This window comes from Sceloporus occidentalis, unplaced genomic scaffold (assembly GCF_023333645.1).
Source record: "Sceloporus occidentalis isolate IW3139 unplaced genomic scaffold, rSceOcc1.0.p SCAF_1, whole genome shotgun sequence".
NCBI lineage: Eukaryota > Metazoa > Chordata > Lepidosauria > Squamata > Phrynosomatidae > Sceloporus > Sceloporus occidentalis.
Window position 1 is genome coordinate 298,230,676 of NW_028316981.1, and position 13,481 is coordinate 298,244,156.

Consider the following 13,481-nt stretch of genomic DNA (forward strand, 5'->3'; position numbering starts at 1 on the left):
CCAACTGTCATCGTCCAGCCTGGAGGGAGTGAGAGGGCGGGTCCAACACCATCGGGACTGCCCTGAAGGGACAGAGCCCTCCCTCCCCGGCCAACTGTCATCGTCCAGCCTGGAGGGAGAGAGAGGGCGGGTCCAACACCATCGGGACTGCCCTGAAGGGACAGAGCCCTCCCTCCACGGCCAACTGTCATCGTCCACCGTGGAGGGAGTGAGAGGGCAGGTCCAACACCATTGGGACTACCCTGAAGAGACAGAGCCCTCCCTCCGTGGCCAACTTTCATCGTCCAGCCTGGAGGGAGTGAGGGGGTGGGTAGGAGCTAATTTTGTATTGCAATTTTTATTGTACACCGCTATGATCATTACGGAATAGCAGTCTATAAATAAAACATATTATTATTATTATTATTATTATTATTATTATTATTATTATTATGGCGACCCCACGGATGAGACCCGGTGGATGAGAAATATTCTCCATTGCCCTTCCCAGACCCTGCAAGCCCTTGTCCATAATCCCCCTGATTGAGTCTACCCATCTGGTCTGTGGTCTTCCTCTCTCCAACTCTATGATTTTATCATCTATGATCTACCTTTCCTAGCATTACAGTCGGTCCTCCTTATATGCGGATTTGCCATGCGCGGATTTGAGCATACGCGCATGGCAAATCCAGAAGTTGTCCCCAATGGCGGCGCGCGTGCATGCACGCCGCCATTGGGGACAACTTCCCTCCCTCCCTCCCCTCTCCTCCCCCCAACTCTTTCCTTCCTCTCCATTGCGATGGCGGCGGAGAGGGGGCCTCTGGCGCTGGTCCTCCAGGAACAGCACCCGGCCTTTCTCCTGGCAGCGGTGGCCGCGCCGTGGAGAGGAGGAGGAGGAGGCCGAGCGCCAGAGGCCTCTTCGGCCCCCTCTCCGCCGCCGGCGCCTGTACCTCGATGCAGGGGCCGAGTGGCGGACTGGAGGCCAAGAGGCCTCCAGCCCACCACCCGGCCCTTGCACAGAAGTGCTGGCGGCGGAGGCGGAGTGGGGGCCGGAGAGGCCTCTGGCACTGGTGCTGTGCTGCTGCCGCCGCCGCCGCCGAACAAGAGCCGGGTGGCAGGCTGGAGGCTTCTTGGCCTCCAAAACCCCCACCCAGCCTTACCCCCAGCTCTGGCTGAGGCGGCGGCAGCAGCAGCAGCGACGCGGCACCGGCGGCGAAAAGGTAAGTAAGGAGGGAGGGAGGGAGGGAGGGAAGGAAAGAGTTGGGGGGAGGAGAGGGGAGGGAGGGAGGGAGGGAAGTTGTCCCCAATGGCGGCACGCGTGCACGCGCGCCGCCATTGGAGACAATGGGACTTGAGCATACGCGGATTTTGGTATACGCGGGGGGTCCAGAACGGATCCCCCGCGTATACCAAGGATGCACTGTATTGTTTTTTTCTAGTGATCTGTGTCTTCTCATTATGTGGCCAAAATACAATTGTCTCAACATGATTATCAATTGATTAATTGTCCATAGCTGATGACTTCTCTCTGGCTTTTTCCTCCCCAAATTTAACTCCCGTCCCCCTCCAATCTGAGCAACCTTGTCTTTTCATCTTCTTTTTTTTAACCTCATCCTGCCACTCTTCTCACCATTATTTTATATCCCTTTTTAGTTGCTATTATTATGTTCAAGAATAAAGTACAGATTTCCTTGATCTCAAAGTGACTGGTGTGAGCAGACTCCCTGGAAAAACATACAGCATAGCCAAACACAACATATGTCGAAGCCAGAACACAAGCTCTGATGTTGGTCAGCAAGGATGAATTACTATCTTTTGTGTAGCGGGAGTAGTGAAGGCAGGGTATAGTGGGGTACATCTGTGTAAGGGCATTGCCCCCAAATAAGAATCATGTCTTCAGCATGAAATTTACCTTTAGTCACTACATTTCTAGGATGGCAAAGAATGAGACAATGAAAATAGTTCACAACTTGAATTCTTGCATTTGATGTATTCCCATCCCTTGGTCACTTTTCTTGCCCTCTTTTTTTATTTAATGCTATAAATTTGTAATTCTTACTGGGTGGGGCAATGCACTAATTTTGTTCCCCTTGTATCTGCACCTGGGTGATAGAGAACTGAGGCTTGTATCCTGCTCTGACAAATCCAGCAGGTGTTGCTACTTGCAGAGGCAGCTTTCCTGGAAAATAGAATTGATTTATTGGGATGTGCAACAGGTCTGAAATGGCCAGCTTGGGGATCAAGTGGGTTTGAGCCAGCATGCCCATGTAGAGGGCACCAAGAGCCTTGGTGGTGCAGTGGTTAAATGCCAGTCCTGCAGCCATTCACAGCCACAAAGTTGTGAGTTTGATCCCAGGCAGGGCTCCAGGGTTGACTCAGCCTGATATCCTTTCATAGGCTGCTAAAATGAGTATCCAGCTTGTTGGGGGCAATTAGCTTACACATTGTAAACTGCTTAAGGAGTGCTTAAGAGCACTGAAAAGCAATATAGAAATGTACACTCATCCACCCATATTTGTGGCTTTGATATTTGCAGCTTTGATTATTCACAGATTTGATTAATATGTTCTTTCTAGGAATATCTAGGTCCTCCAGTGCAACCCTATGGTCAACTTTAACTAAAAGTTGCACTGAAAGACCTAGAGATTCCTAGAGAAAATACTCTACTAGGCCTTTGTAGCTCCTCCAGTGCAGTTCTATGGTCAGTGTCTGTCAGATGTTGACCATAGAGTTGAACTGGAGGACCTAGAGATTCCTAGAGAGGTGTCATCTCAGGTAAAAACATGGTGTCTTTGTTATTTGAGGTTTTTCCATATTCAGGGGGTTCCTGTGCCCCTAACCCTAGCAATATGGAGGGACAAATGTACTTGCTATTGCTATAGAGTGGCATGGGAGAAGAGGTCTCTCTCAGAATGGTTTGTTGCCTCTATAGTAGTAGGAGCACGCAGCCCTTCTTCCCCACGATTTCGTCATCAACTTCAATGGGAATGACTTGGGGTTGCTGGATTGTATTAAACAACAGCTTGTGAACCACTAGAGCAGTGGTCCCCAAATTGTGGCCTTTAAAAGATTTTGGACTTTGGCTCCCAGCAGCGTCAGCCATGTTGGCCAACAGTCTGGGACTCTGAGAGCTGAAGTCCAAAATCCCTTAAAGAGCACAGTTTGGGGAAACCACTGCAGTAGAAGTGCATGCCGGATGGTAGTTCCCCTTGTTTTTTTTTTTGTGGGTTTTTTGGGCTATGTGGGAATGTTCTAGAGGAGTTTATTCCCAACATTTTGACTTCACGTAGTTCCCATTGTTCCCCACCATTGGATTTGCTGATAAGGGCTGAGGGTTGAGGGGCTGCACTCTAATGCTATCTGGAGGCCACACATTTCCCTTCTTAATTTTTTAGAATGCTGAATTAGAAAGAGTTTGTGTGTTAAGTACAGCGGGTCCTCGCCTTACGCGGGGATCCGGTCCGGATCCCTCCGTGTAAGGCGATTTCCGCCTATGCTCAAGCCCCATTGGAAACAATGGGGCTCATGCACGGCGGCGCGCAGGGCGCAATGGGCACGCGCGCCCATTCAATTGAATGGGATGTGCCGCCTCACGCGCGCCCCACTGCTTGAGCGCGTATGCTCAAGGCACGCTGTATGTCTATTCAGAAGCAACTCCTTCAAGTGCTCCCCCCATAATCATAGTTAGCATTGCAGCTTAATATGGAAATTTATTAGGCTATGGCTACTCCACTGCACTTAAAGGTACAGTACTCCGTTATTCTTTGTTATTGTTTATTTTCAAGTTGTTTTCCACCTTATGGAGACCCTAAAGCAAATCTATCTTGGAGTTTGCTTGGCAAGGTTTGTTCAGAGGAGTTTTGCCATGGGTTTCTGCTGAGGAGGCTGAGAGAGTGTGACTTGCTTGAGCTTGAGATCACCTATAGGCAGGGAATCAAACCCTGGTCTCCAGAGTCCTAGTCCTCCACACAAAGCTACATCCCAAACTTCTATCCAGGAAGAATGTCAAAATGTCCTCCATTTTGAGCATGCCCAAGAAGCATGCGTTTATATTAATGCCTTTTTAATTTATTTATTTTTTGTTTTCTAGTTGTTCATGTCCTCGATTTACAAAATATGCCCTACGTTTGGGGCTAAATTTTGTCCTACATTTGCCCTACATTTTTTACATTTGTCCCGGTTTGGAGGTAGACAGTTATGGCAACCCTAATTAGTCAGCTCTACAGCCTTCTGCCTGGTGTTGGGGTCTGCGGTGTGTGTGCTCCTCATATCAGGATAAAAGCCTGATTTCAGTGTCCTATGAGACTTGTTTGCCAGAATGTCGTGGAGGACTTTGTCGAAGGCCTTACTAAAATCAAGATATCCTACATTCACAGCTTTCTGTTCACACACACACATTTTTAAAGAGAGAAAGGGAGGGGGGAACCTCTTCAGTGTGGAAAAAGAGGACCAGCCCTCCCTTCAGCCACCATCTTGAAGGGGAGAGAGGCAGGCAAGCTCCACCAGGCCTGCCTGAAAGAAGCAGAGCCCTCCCTCCGGTCCATCTGCCTTGGTCCAGGCCTCAGAGGGAGAGAAGAATGCTGGACCTGATCCCCTGCCCCCTCACCATTCCCTTCTCCTTTTGTGTCGTGTCTTTTAGATTGTAAGCCTGCGGGCAGGGAACTGTCTGGTTAAAAATAATAATAAATGTAAGCCGCCCTGATAGCCATTAGGGCTGAAGGGCGGGATATAAATACCTAAATAAATAAAAAATAAAATAAAAAACTACATTTCCCGGCAGCCTCTGCAAACCCTGTACGCATGCGCAGTGGCCCACTTCCGGACCGCTTTCTCCTTTGACGCAGGAGGCGAGCTGCCTCGCTAGATTCAATTTCCCAGCAGCCCGTCTGTCACGCTTGCGCCAAGACGAGGCCTCCCTTCCTACTGTAGCTTTGAAGAGGGACGGAAAACTCCATTTCCCAGCAGCCCTTCTGTCCCTCGTGCGCATGCGCCAAGCCGACGCCTTCCTTTCCACTTGGTCGCTGGAGCCGTGAAGAATAAAGAGTCTGAAGAGAGGCGAGTCCCTGGTTGACTCCATTTCCCAGCAGCCTTTCCGTCACTACTGCGCTTGCGCCAAGACTAGGAGCTGTGCAGAAAAGAAGAGGAGGCTCAGGAGGGCAGCCTCGCTGGAGGACTCCATTTCCCAGCATCCGTTGTGTCACCAGTGCGCCTGCGCCAAGTCCAGGCCTGCCTTCCCACCGAGAAGCTGCGGAGAAGAGAACAGGAGGCTGAGGAGGAGGAGGAGAGGCGACTCGGCGGCAGACGGAGCAACAGCATCAGCCGCGCGTGAAGCGAAGGGGGAGCGACCGAGGGAGGAAGGCCTTTCCGCTGCCGCCGCCGCCATTTGAGACCAGCCGGCCCCATGATTCCCATATGCCCGGTCGTCTCGTTCACCTATGGTGAGGGGAGGCTGGCTGTTTGGCCGGCGGGGGGTTTGGGGGGGAAGGCCGCGTCTCTGACCAGGCCCCGTTGTTCTCTCCTCAGTGCCCAGCCGGCTGGGGGAAGATGCCAAAATGGCCACCGGCAACTACTTCGGATTCACCCACACCGGGGCCGCCGCCGCCGCAGCAGCAGCGCAGTACAGGTGAAGAAGGGCGAAGGAGGCTCCGGGGCTCGGTCGGGGAGAGGAAGGGCTGGAGGGTAACACGAGGGGGCGCTCCAGGGCCAGCCTCCCTGGAAGCATTGAGACTGCGCTCTGTAAGGGATTTGGGGCTTCAGCTCCCAGGATCCCAGGCTACTGGCCATCCTGGCTCAGGCTTCTGGAGCACCGTTTGGGGAACCACCGACTCAGAGGCTCTTGCGTGTCCCTAGGATTTGCCCCCAATTTATCCAACGGTTACATTAAGAGCCATAACTTTGCCCCGAAACCTGCCCTTGATTTATGCGTGAGGTTGGCTTCTAGCTGAGTTTACACAGTCATCTGGTTTGGCACCACTTTGATGGCCGCGCAGATCTTGTCATTTATTGTGGCAGCAGGGCTCTGGCAGAGAAGGCTCCATGCCTCACAGAACCACAGTTCCCAGGATGCCATAGCACTGAGCTATTTCAGATAAAGGTCCAAAGCATGATGCAGAGATGATCCACTTTGAAACCACTTCAGCTGCCCTCCCTGGCTCAGTGCAAGGGAATCCTGGGAATTGTATCTTATTTGGCATGAGAACTCACTGTCTCACAGAACCACAGTTCCCACGATTCCATAGCATTGAGCCATGGAAGTTAAAATGGTGTCAGCCTGGCTTGTTTCTGCAATGCGGATGCAGCCGGAGTTATTTCCAGAGTGTAGCTTCCCCTTTAGTGGCATTTTAGGGACTTTGGCCCGTTACAGACCGCCCAAAAGGGGAGGTCTCAGGCCGCTGCCAGTTGCAGCACAGAGGAGTCGCAGCAGCCAAACCACGCGACTTCTCCACGCTGCAAAGAAGGAGAGCAAAAATTGCGCTCCTTCCAGCAACCCAGAAGAGATGCCGCAAGTGCCAAAGCGCGCACTCGCAGCGTCACTTCTGGGCTGCAACATGCGGACGCAGAGCGTCCGTTACATCAAAATGGTGGCGGCCGTGTAGAACGGCCGCCACCATTTGTTACAGACTCTGTCCGTAACAGGGTAAGGGGCATCTGGAAGAGACGCCCCTTTTTCAAAATGGGATGTCCTAAGGACATCCCTTATGGTGGTCTGTAACCCGCCTTTGTGTTTTATTAAAAGATGCCACAGTCGTAGTCCATAATGCTGTTCTTGCTGTGCTAGACTAAGGCCCAAAACACACTGCAGAAATAACTGGGTTTGAGACTGCTTTAACTGTCCTGGTTGAATGCCATGGGATTCTGGGAACTGTAGTTTTGTGAGGCATTGAGTCTTCTGTCAGAGAGCTCTGATGCCACAATAAATTCCCAGGGTTGCTTAGCACTGAGCCAGGACAGTTAAAGCGATCTGAAATCGGATTATTTCTGCAGTGTGTTTTGGACCCGTGGCTCAAGGCTGTGGAATTCTGGGAATTGCTGTTTGTTGTGGCACCGGAGTCTTCCCTTATCCGGAACTATGAAATCCAAAATGATTTTACAAAAGTCTTCTAAGCCTTGTTTGCCAGAGTACTGTTGCCTTGTTGTTGCCATGTGCCTTCAAGTCATTTCTGGCTTAGGGCAACCCTAAGGCGAACCTATGGGGTTTTCTTGGCAAGCTTCTCCAGAGGGGGTTTGCCATGGCTATCCTCTGAAGCTGAGAGTATGTGGCTTGTCCAAGGTCACCCAGTGGATTCTTATGCTAGAGCCAAGATTCGAACCCTGGTCCCCTGGGTCATGGCCCAGTGCTCAGACCAGCACACCACCCTCTCCTCTATCCCCCCTCCTCCCCTTTATCCTGCCCTTAATGCTTGTGCCTATCAGTGCATCTTCACTGCAGATATAATGATTCTGTAGAATGGAACCATGGCAGTTTAAAGTGGTGTCAAACTGCATCATTTTTACAGTGTGGATGCCCTCTATGTTTGTGGGAATGTTTAGATGTCAGTGCCATTCTCATGTTGTCATGAGCTGGTGGAGTCAGGCTCAAGCCTCCTTGGGAACCTTAAAATGTGCCCTCCAGGCCAAGTCTTGGGTCCGCCCCTCTGAATGTTAATTTTTGCATTCTTGCTCCTCTTTTCTCCTCAGTTCCACCCCAATTACAAGCCTCAGAGAGTTCAGTGGGATTTGCTTCCAAGTAAACCTGCACAAGTTTGTCAGCTTTAATCCTGTCGTTCACATAAACAACAAGTGCAGTAACCTCCAAAATCCAGAAAACAGTGATACCTTTATTCAGTCAACCAAAATGAACAAAATACATTTTGGTTGGCTAAATAAAGGTGTCTCTATTTTGTGGATTTTGGAGGTTGTTGTATACTTTGCTACATGGCCAACACAGCTACTCTTGAGTACGCCTCCATAAACAAGAAGTAAGGGTGCATCTATGCTGTAGAAATAATGGAGTTTGACACCACTTTTAAGTGTGATGTCTCCATCCTGTGGCATCCTGGGATTTGTAGTTTGGGAAAAGTCTTTAGCCTTCTTTGATAAAGTTTGCTGGTGCCTCCCAAAACTACAAATCCCTGAATTCATCCATGCTGCGCTTTGACACTACTTTAACGGCCATGGCTCAGTGGTGTGGAATTCTGGGGATTGTAGTTTGTTGTGCCACCAGAGCTCTCTGACAGAGAAGGCTTTGCAAAACTACAGTTCCCAGAATTCCATACCATTGAGCCGTGGCAGTTAAAATGGTGTCAAACTGGATAGCCAGAGTGGTGTCAGGCTGCATTATCTCTACAATGTAGATTTCCCCCTTAGTGGCATTTTAGGGGCTTCCAAGTTTTATTAAAGGTGCCATAGTCCATAATGCTGTGACAGGCTAACATAGCTACCCCTCCTGGAAATTATTTTACATCCGCTATTCCATTCCAGAAGTAATGTTTGTTCTGATTTCTCTAAGATTTAATTTGTTACTGGCTGAGCATCCTTAAGGACTATATAATGTTTGGTGATTTAGTATAACATAGAGCTTGGATCATAAAATCAGTTAATTTAAGCGGTTTCTCATCCCTTTGTCCCACCCATGCCTGCTGGAAAACGTGCTGGAAGTTTTGGAGGGGCCCTGGACAATGTACATGAGACCCACCAGACAGCAGAGAGATGGAAATTAATTTCTGCCAGCTGGAGGCAGTTCTCTCCAATGATTGTTGAGAGGAAACTTTCTTTTCATAAACTTAACTTATTTTTAGATCAAAGCCCAGATGAATACATTGTTTCTTCCCTGAAGGTGACTAAGGGAGATGTAGCTTTGTTATGTAGCTTTCATCAGTACAGCTTCCTTACTGAAAATTTCCTCATTTTCCTGGGATAGTTGTGAGTGTGTAAATGTGCCTTCAAGTCGCCTGTCAACCTATGGCAACCCCATAAATTTCATAGTGTTTCCTAAGGCATTCTAAGGTGGTTTCACTAGTTGCTTTCAGTATTCATTGGTGTCTCCCATGCAAGTGCAAACCAGAGCTGACATTGTTTAGCTTCCAAGATCAGACAGTATCTGATACCTTAGAGCATGTTAAAAATATAACAAATACTGGTGAGTGGTTTTCCTCCGCATTTCATTCATGAGAGGAACACCAAGTGTCTATTTCTTGGTTTAAAGATAAATTTATATTAACTCTCAATTGAATATAGGCACAGTACATTCACATTTGGTGCATCTATGGAAGATTTATAATTCTTAAAATGAAATTATTTGCCTCTTCATTACCCATATCCATTAATTTCTATTTTCAGCTCATAGGTATTCATTAGATAGCTGAAGTTGCATTTATTTTTACATAATCAAATTCTTTGGTCTTCATTTACATTTTCCACTTGTGATTCTGGAAGACTTCATCAGTTGTATTTTGACAGTATCAAGCAGAAGAAGTGTGCATCTTTTTGAAAAGAGAAAAAAAATAATAGTAAAAATATCTTAGTCTTTAAATTCTTGATTCAAATTGTGCCTCAAGAGGAAATAAAATTGGGTAGCACCATACATAAAACAATATATAAGCCTCAAAATGGCACTTAAAAAGGAGATAGTAGCCTAGTAAGGCATCTCAGTGGAAATATTTGCCACAGGCACTGAAAGAACAACAGTGTGAAAATTAATAATTCAAATTGTATGTAATATATGTTGTCATTAGGTAGAAACAGACTGTATTTAAATAATCTTATGTAATATAAAATTACTTATTCTAAACATAAAACCAAGAAATGTGTTATGCTGTTGGAGCAGAAACACCAAAGACTATGAACAGTGAAAGGAAGGCAGCATCTGTGAACATGTTTGAAGGGAAATCTTTCTTGGTAAGGTCAGGTTCTTGATTGGCAAAATTATTCAAAGTACCATATATACTTGACTATAAGTCAACCTCATGTGTAAGTTGAGGGCAGGTGTTGGGGCCAAAATTATGACTTTTGCCATGACCCATGGATAAATCAAGGGTAAAATGTGGAGTCCTGCTGGCGCAGTGGTTAAATGCCTGTAATGCAGCCACTCACTCAAAACCATAATGTTGCAAGTTCAATACCAGCAAAAGGGCTCAAGCTCAGCTCAGCCTAGCATCCTTCCAAGGTCGCTAAAATGAGTATCCAGATTGTTGGGGGCAATTAGCTTACAGTTGTAAACCGCTTAGGCACTGTAAGTTCAGTATAAAGCGATATATAAATGAAACTGTTTTGGGGGGGTGTTTACGTGTGCTCAAAGGAAGAGGGACTCCAATTGAGGCTTTTTGCTTCAGCATTTCAGCCATCGTTTCAGCCTTCACTCCTGAGACAGCAGTGGCACGGGCAGAAAAGGGACTCTGTTTCGTTTAAGAGCAATCAGTCACCCAGGACTCTTTCTGTTTCTCTCAAGAGAGAAACTTATTATTATTTTTAATTAGAAAGAAGCTGTTCATCCCACCGCATGGGGAAATCTGAAACAGCTGCTATCACATTACCATACTGACCCGTAAATAAGTCGACCTAGGATTTTGGGGTCAATTTTTGGGCATAAATTTTTGGACTTATAGGCGAGTATATACAGTAAGATCTTTTGTATTTTTCTTGATAACAGCTTTAAAATCTTCTCAAAATAGAGACAAGTGGATAATATGGCTAATTGTTGCTTTACATTTTAATTTACTAGATGCCCTGATACTTTGTAAAACTAGTATTTCTCAGACCTAAATCATGAACTTGAACATTGCTGTAGGTTGAAAACATCTGGTAGTTTTTCTTACTCCAAATTAATGTGGAAATACAATGCTGCTACTGTGTTTTATTAGCAAATGTTTGGTCAGATGTAAAGTGAAATTGTTCCATCTGTAGGCTTTTAACAATTGAGACAGTATTTCTTTCCCTTGAAGCAGTTGCTTATTTGTAGTAAACATTTGAATATTTCATGGCACACAGACATTTTATAAGAAACAAAGTGTTATAAACAAGATGTCTTGAAGCAGAGGCCCATTAGTGACCAATGCTTTTTTTTAAAGGATGGTATCAGTTGCGCAGAGAAAAAGAGAAAGGAAGCTAACAAAAAATTAGCTACTTATGACTATGTATCTGCATTGACAGTTGACTAAGCAGGTACATAAATGCACCGTACGTTTTGTTAGCTCTTTTCAGTTTTGTAGACCTGATGGTTGCTATTTTTAACTTTGTTGTTGATTTATTTTGTAATTACTCCTTTTTAAAAAAAACACATAGGCTGGAAGCTACAGAATTGCACATGAAAAGTGCTTCTCAAATGTAGGGCTAGTTTGCATCTAAACAATAAGCCAGAATTTCTTAGAATTCTCACTTCTTACTAAGGAGCAAGCATGCTACTACTGCATAGTTTCTAATCATCTTGTTTGGCTCTTTCTGCCTGTGAGAGCAGATAAATTGACACAGAAGTTACTAGCAGGTTAAAGTTTAGGGGCTTTTTATTGGTCTGGGAGTTGAATTCCAAATTGGGAATTCAACTCCAAGCCATATGGAACATATGGGAGCAGATGTGAGTCTTACTAAGTTGGGTATTTTTGATATTTTCACACAAAGTACAGTTCAATTCTGTGCATGTCTGCCTAAGCATAACCCATTATGCAAAGCTGCTTACTTGCTCCACTTACTTTTAATCTTTTAAAAAAAATGAAATTGTAGAGTTATAAAAGGGTGACAGATATTTCCCAGTTACAGTGGGACAGAATAAGATCTTAATCCTCCTTTATGCCGATGATGCTATTCTAATATCTCGTGCTCGGGTAAGAGTACGTAGATAAGGCAATTTAGTCATTGCTGCCAAAATGAACAGTTCTCTGTAAATTATAGCAAAACTCAGGTACTAATGTTAAGTAAATTGTATTAAGTTTATAAAGGATATATGGATGGAAACTATTTAGAACAAGTCTCTTTCAGTATCTTGGAGTTATATTCCAGCAGGGACTTGGTCTCTCCAAGTGCACATTAATGCTTTCCTGGCTGATAAGATTCTCAATGGTTTACTGTGTTTCCATTGCACTAAAGTCAACAAGCTAGTACAATTGGCTTTAGATTTATACCATTTTACTGTGTTGCCTCAGTTGTTATTTCGAGCCCTAATAAGGCAAAGACTTCTTTTTGTCCCAGTTTCCACTAAAATGTCAAAAATTAACTGAGACTAATGTTTGTAAAAACTGAAATTTTTAAGTTTGCTTTTTGCTAAAGGTGATTTTAAACAGACATCAGAATTTACATTGTCTTTGATTGGGGAAATGACCCCTACCTCCTAGAAACAAAAGATCCTCTATTGTTGCAAACACGGGGTTTTCAGTCCCCTTATTTCTGAAATTGGGTTATAATAGAGCACAGAGTACCTCGCTACAATGCCTTAAAGGTATTTAATTGCAGTCCTGAATTTCTGATACAGCAAGCTATTTATTGAACAGATTATAAAGTATATGCATTTTGCTCCCTCTCTTTAATCTGCCAAAATATCTGAGTGATCCACTAAACCATTCCCCACTAAAATTAGCTTGGCTTTTGCATAGGCTAGGCTAAATGTCTTTCTCCTGGCAGATTTGAGGAGGTGCATCCAGAATTGTTGTTGTTAACTGCCCTTGAGTCAACCTCAACTCCTGGCGACCCTGTGGATGAGACATCTCCAAGATGCTCAGGTCCTGCAGCCTAAGGCGTGTGGCCTCTTTGATTGAGTCCATCCATCTGGCATGTGGTCTCCCTCTCTTTCTGCTGTCTTCTACCTTATTGTCTTTTTGAATAATTTGTACCTTATCATGATGTGGTCAAATAAAATAGCTTCAATTTAGTCATCCTGGCTTCCAAGGAAAATTCAGGCTTGATATGTTCAAGAACCCATTTGTTTGTCTTCATGGCCATCCATGATATCCTCAGCACTCTTCTCCAACACCATTTTCTTCCTATCTGTCATCTTCACTGTCCAGCTTTCACATAGTACATGGTGATGGGGAATATGATGGGTTTGACGATTCTCACTTTAGTGTTCAGAATTACATTTTTGCTCTTTAGGATTTTATCCAATTCTTTCATAGCTGCCCTTCCCAAACCGAGCCTCCTTCTCATTTGTTTACTGCATTCTCTGTTCTGAATATTGTTTGATGCAAGGTATGGTAACTCCTTTATATTTAGGAATCTCCTTTTACTAGATATAAAGAAAATCAACTCATTCGAGATGTGGTGCTGGAGAATGCTGAGGATACTGTTGATGGCCAAGAAAAACAAATGGGTTATTCAACATCAAACCTGAGTATATCAAGTTCCATAGATGAAAGAAATGCTGTGGATGTTGCATATCTGGATTTCAGTTAGGCCTTCGACAAGGTCCCCTATGATATTCTTGCAAACAAGCTGGTGAAATGTGCTAGACAGTGCAACTGTTAGGTGGATTTGTACTTGGTTGACTGACTGAACGCAAAGGATGCTCACCAATGGCTCCTCTTCATCCTGGAGAGAAG

General features: G+C 45.4%; 1 protein-coding gene across 4 annotated transcripts in view; it reads left to right on the forward strand.

The window, feature by feature from the left end:
- Positions 1 to 5,118: 5,118 nt before the first annotated feature.
- The window catches only part of ZFR (zinc finger RNA binding protein), a 53,807-nt gene continuing 45,444 nt past the window's right edge, over positions 5,119 to 13,481 (forward strand). The window contains exons 1-2 of one of the 4 annotated variants that reach the window (XM_089496880.1): positions 5,119 to 5,417; positions 5,503 to 5,602. In XM_089496880.1, coding sequence (XP_089353006.1) covers positions 5,381 to 5,417; positions 5,503 to 5,602 — 137 coding nt within the window. In that variant the 5' untranslated portion in view covers positions 5,119 to 5,380. The remainder of the gene's footprint in view (positions 5,418 to 5,502; positions 5,603 to 13,481) is intronic. The other 3 variants (XM_089496856.1, XM_089496874.1, XM_089496865.1) reach the window with 3 other exon arrangements.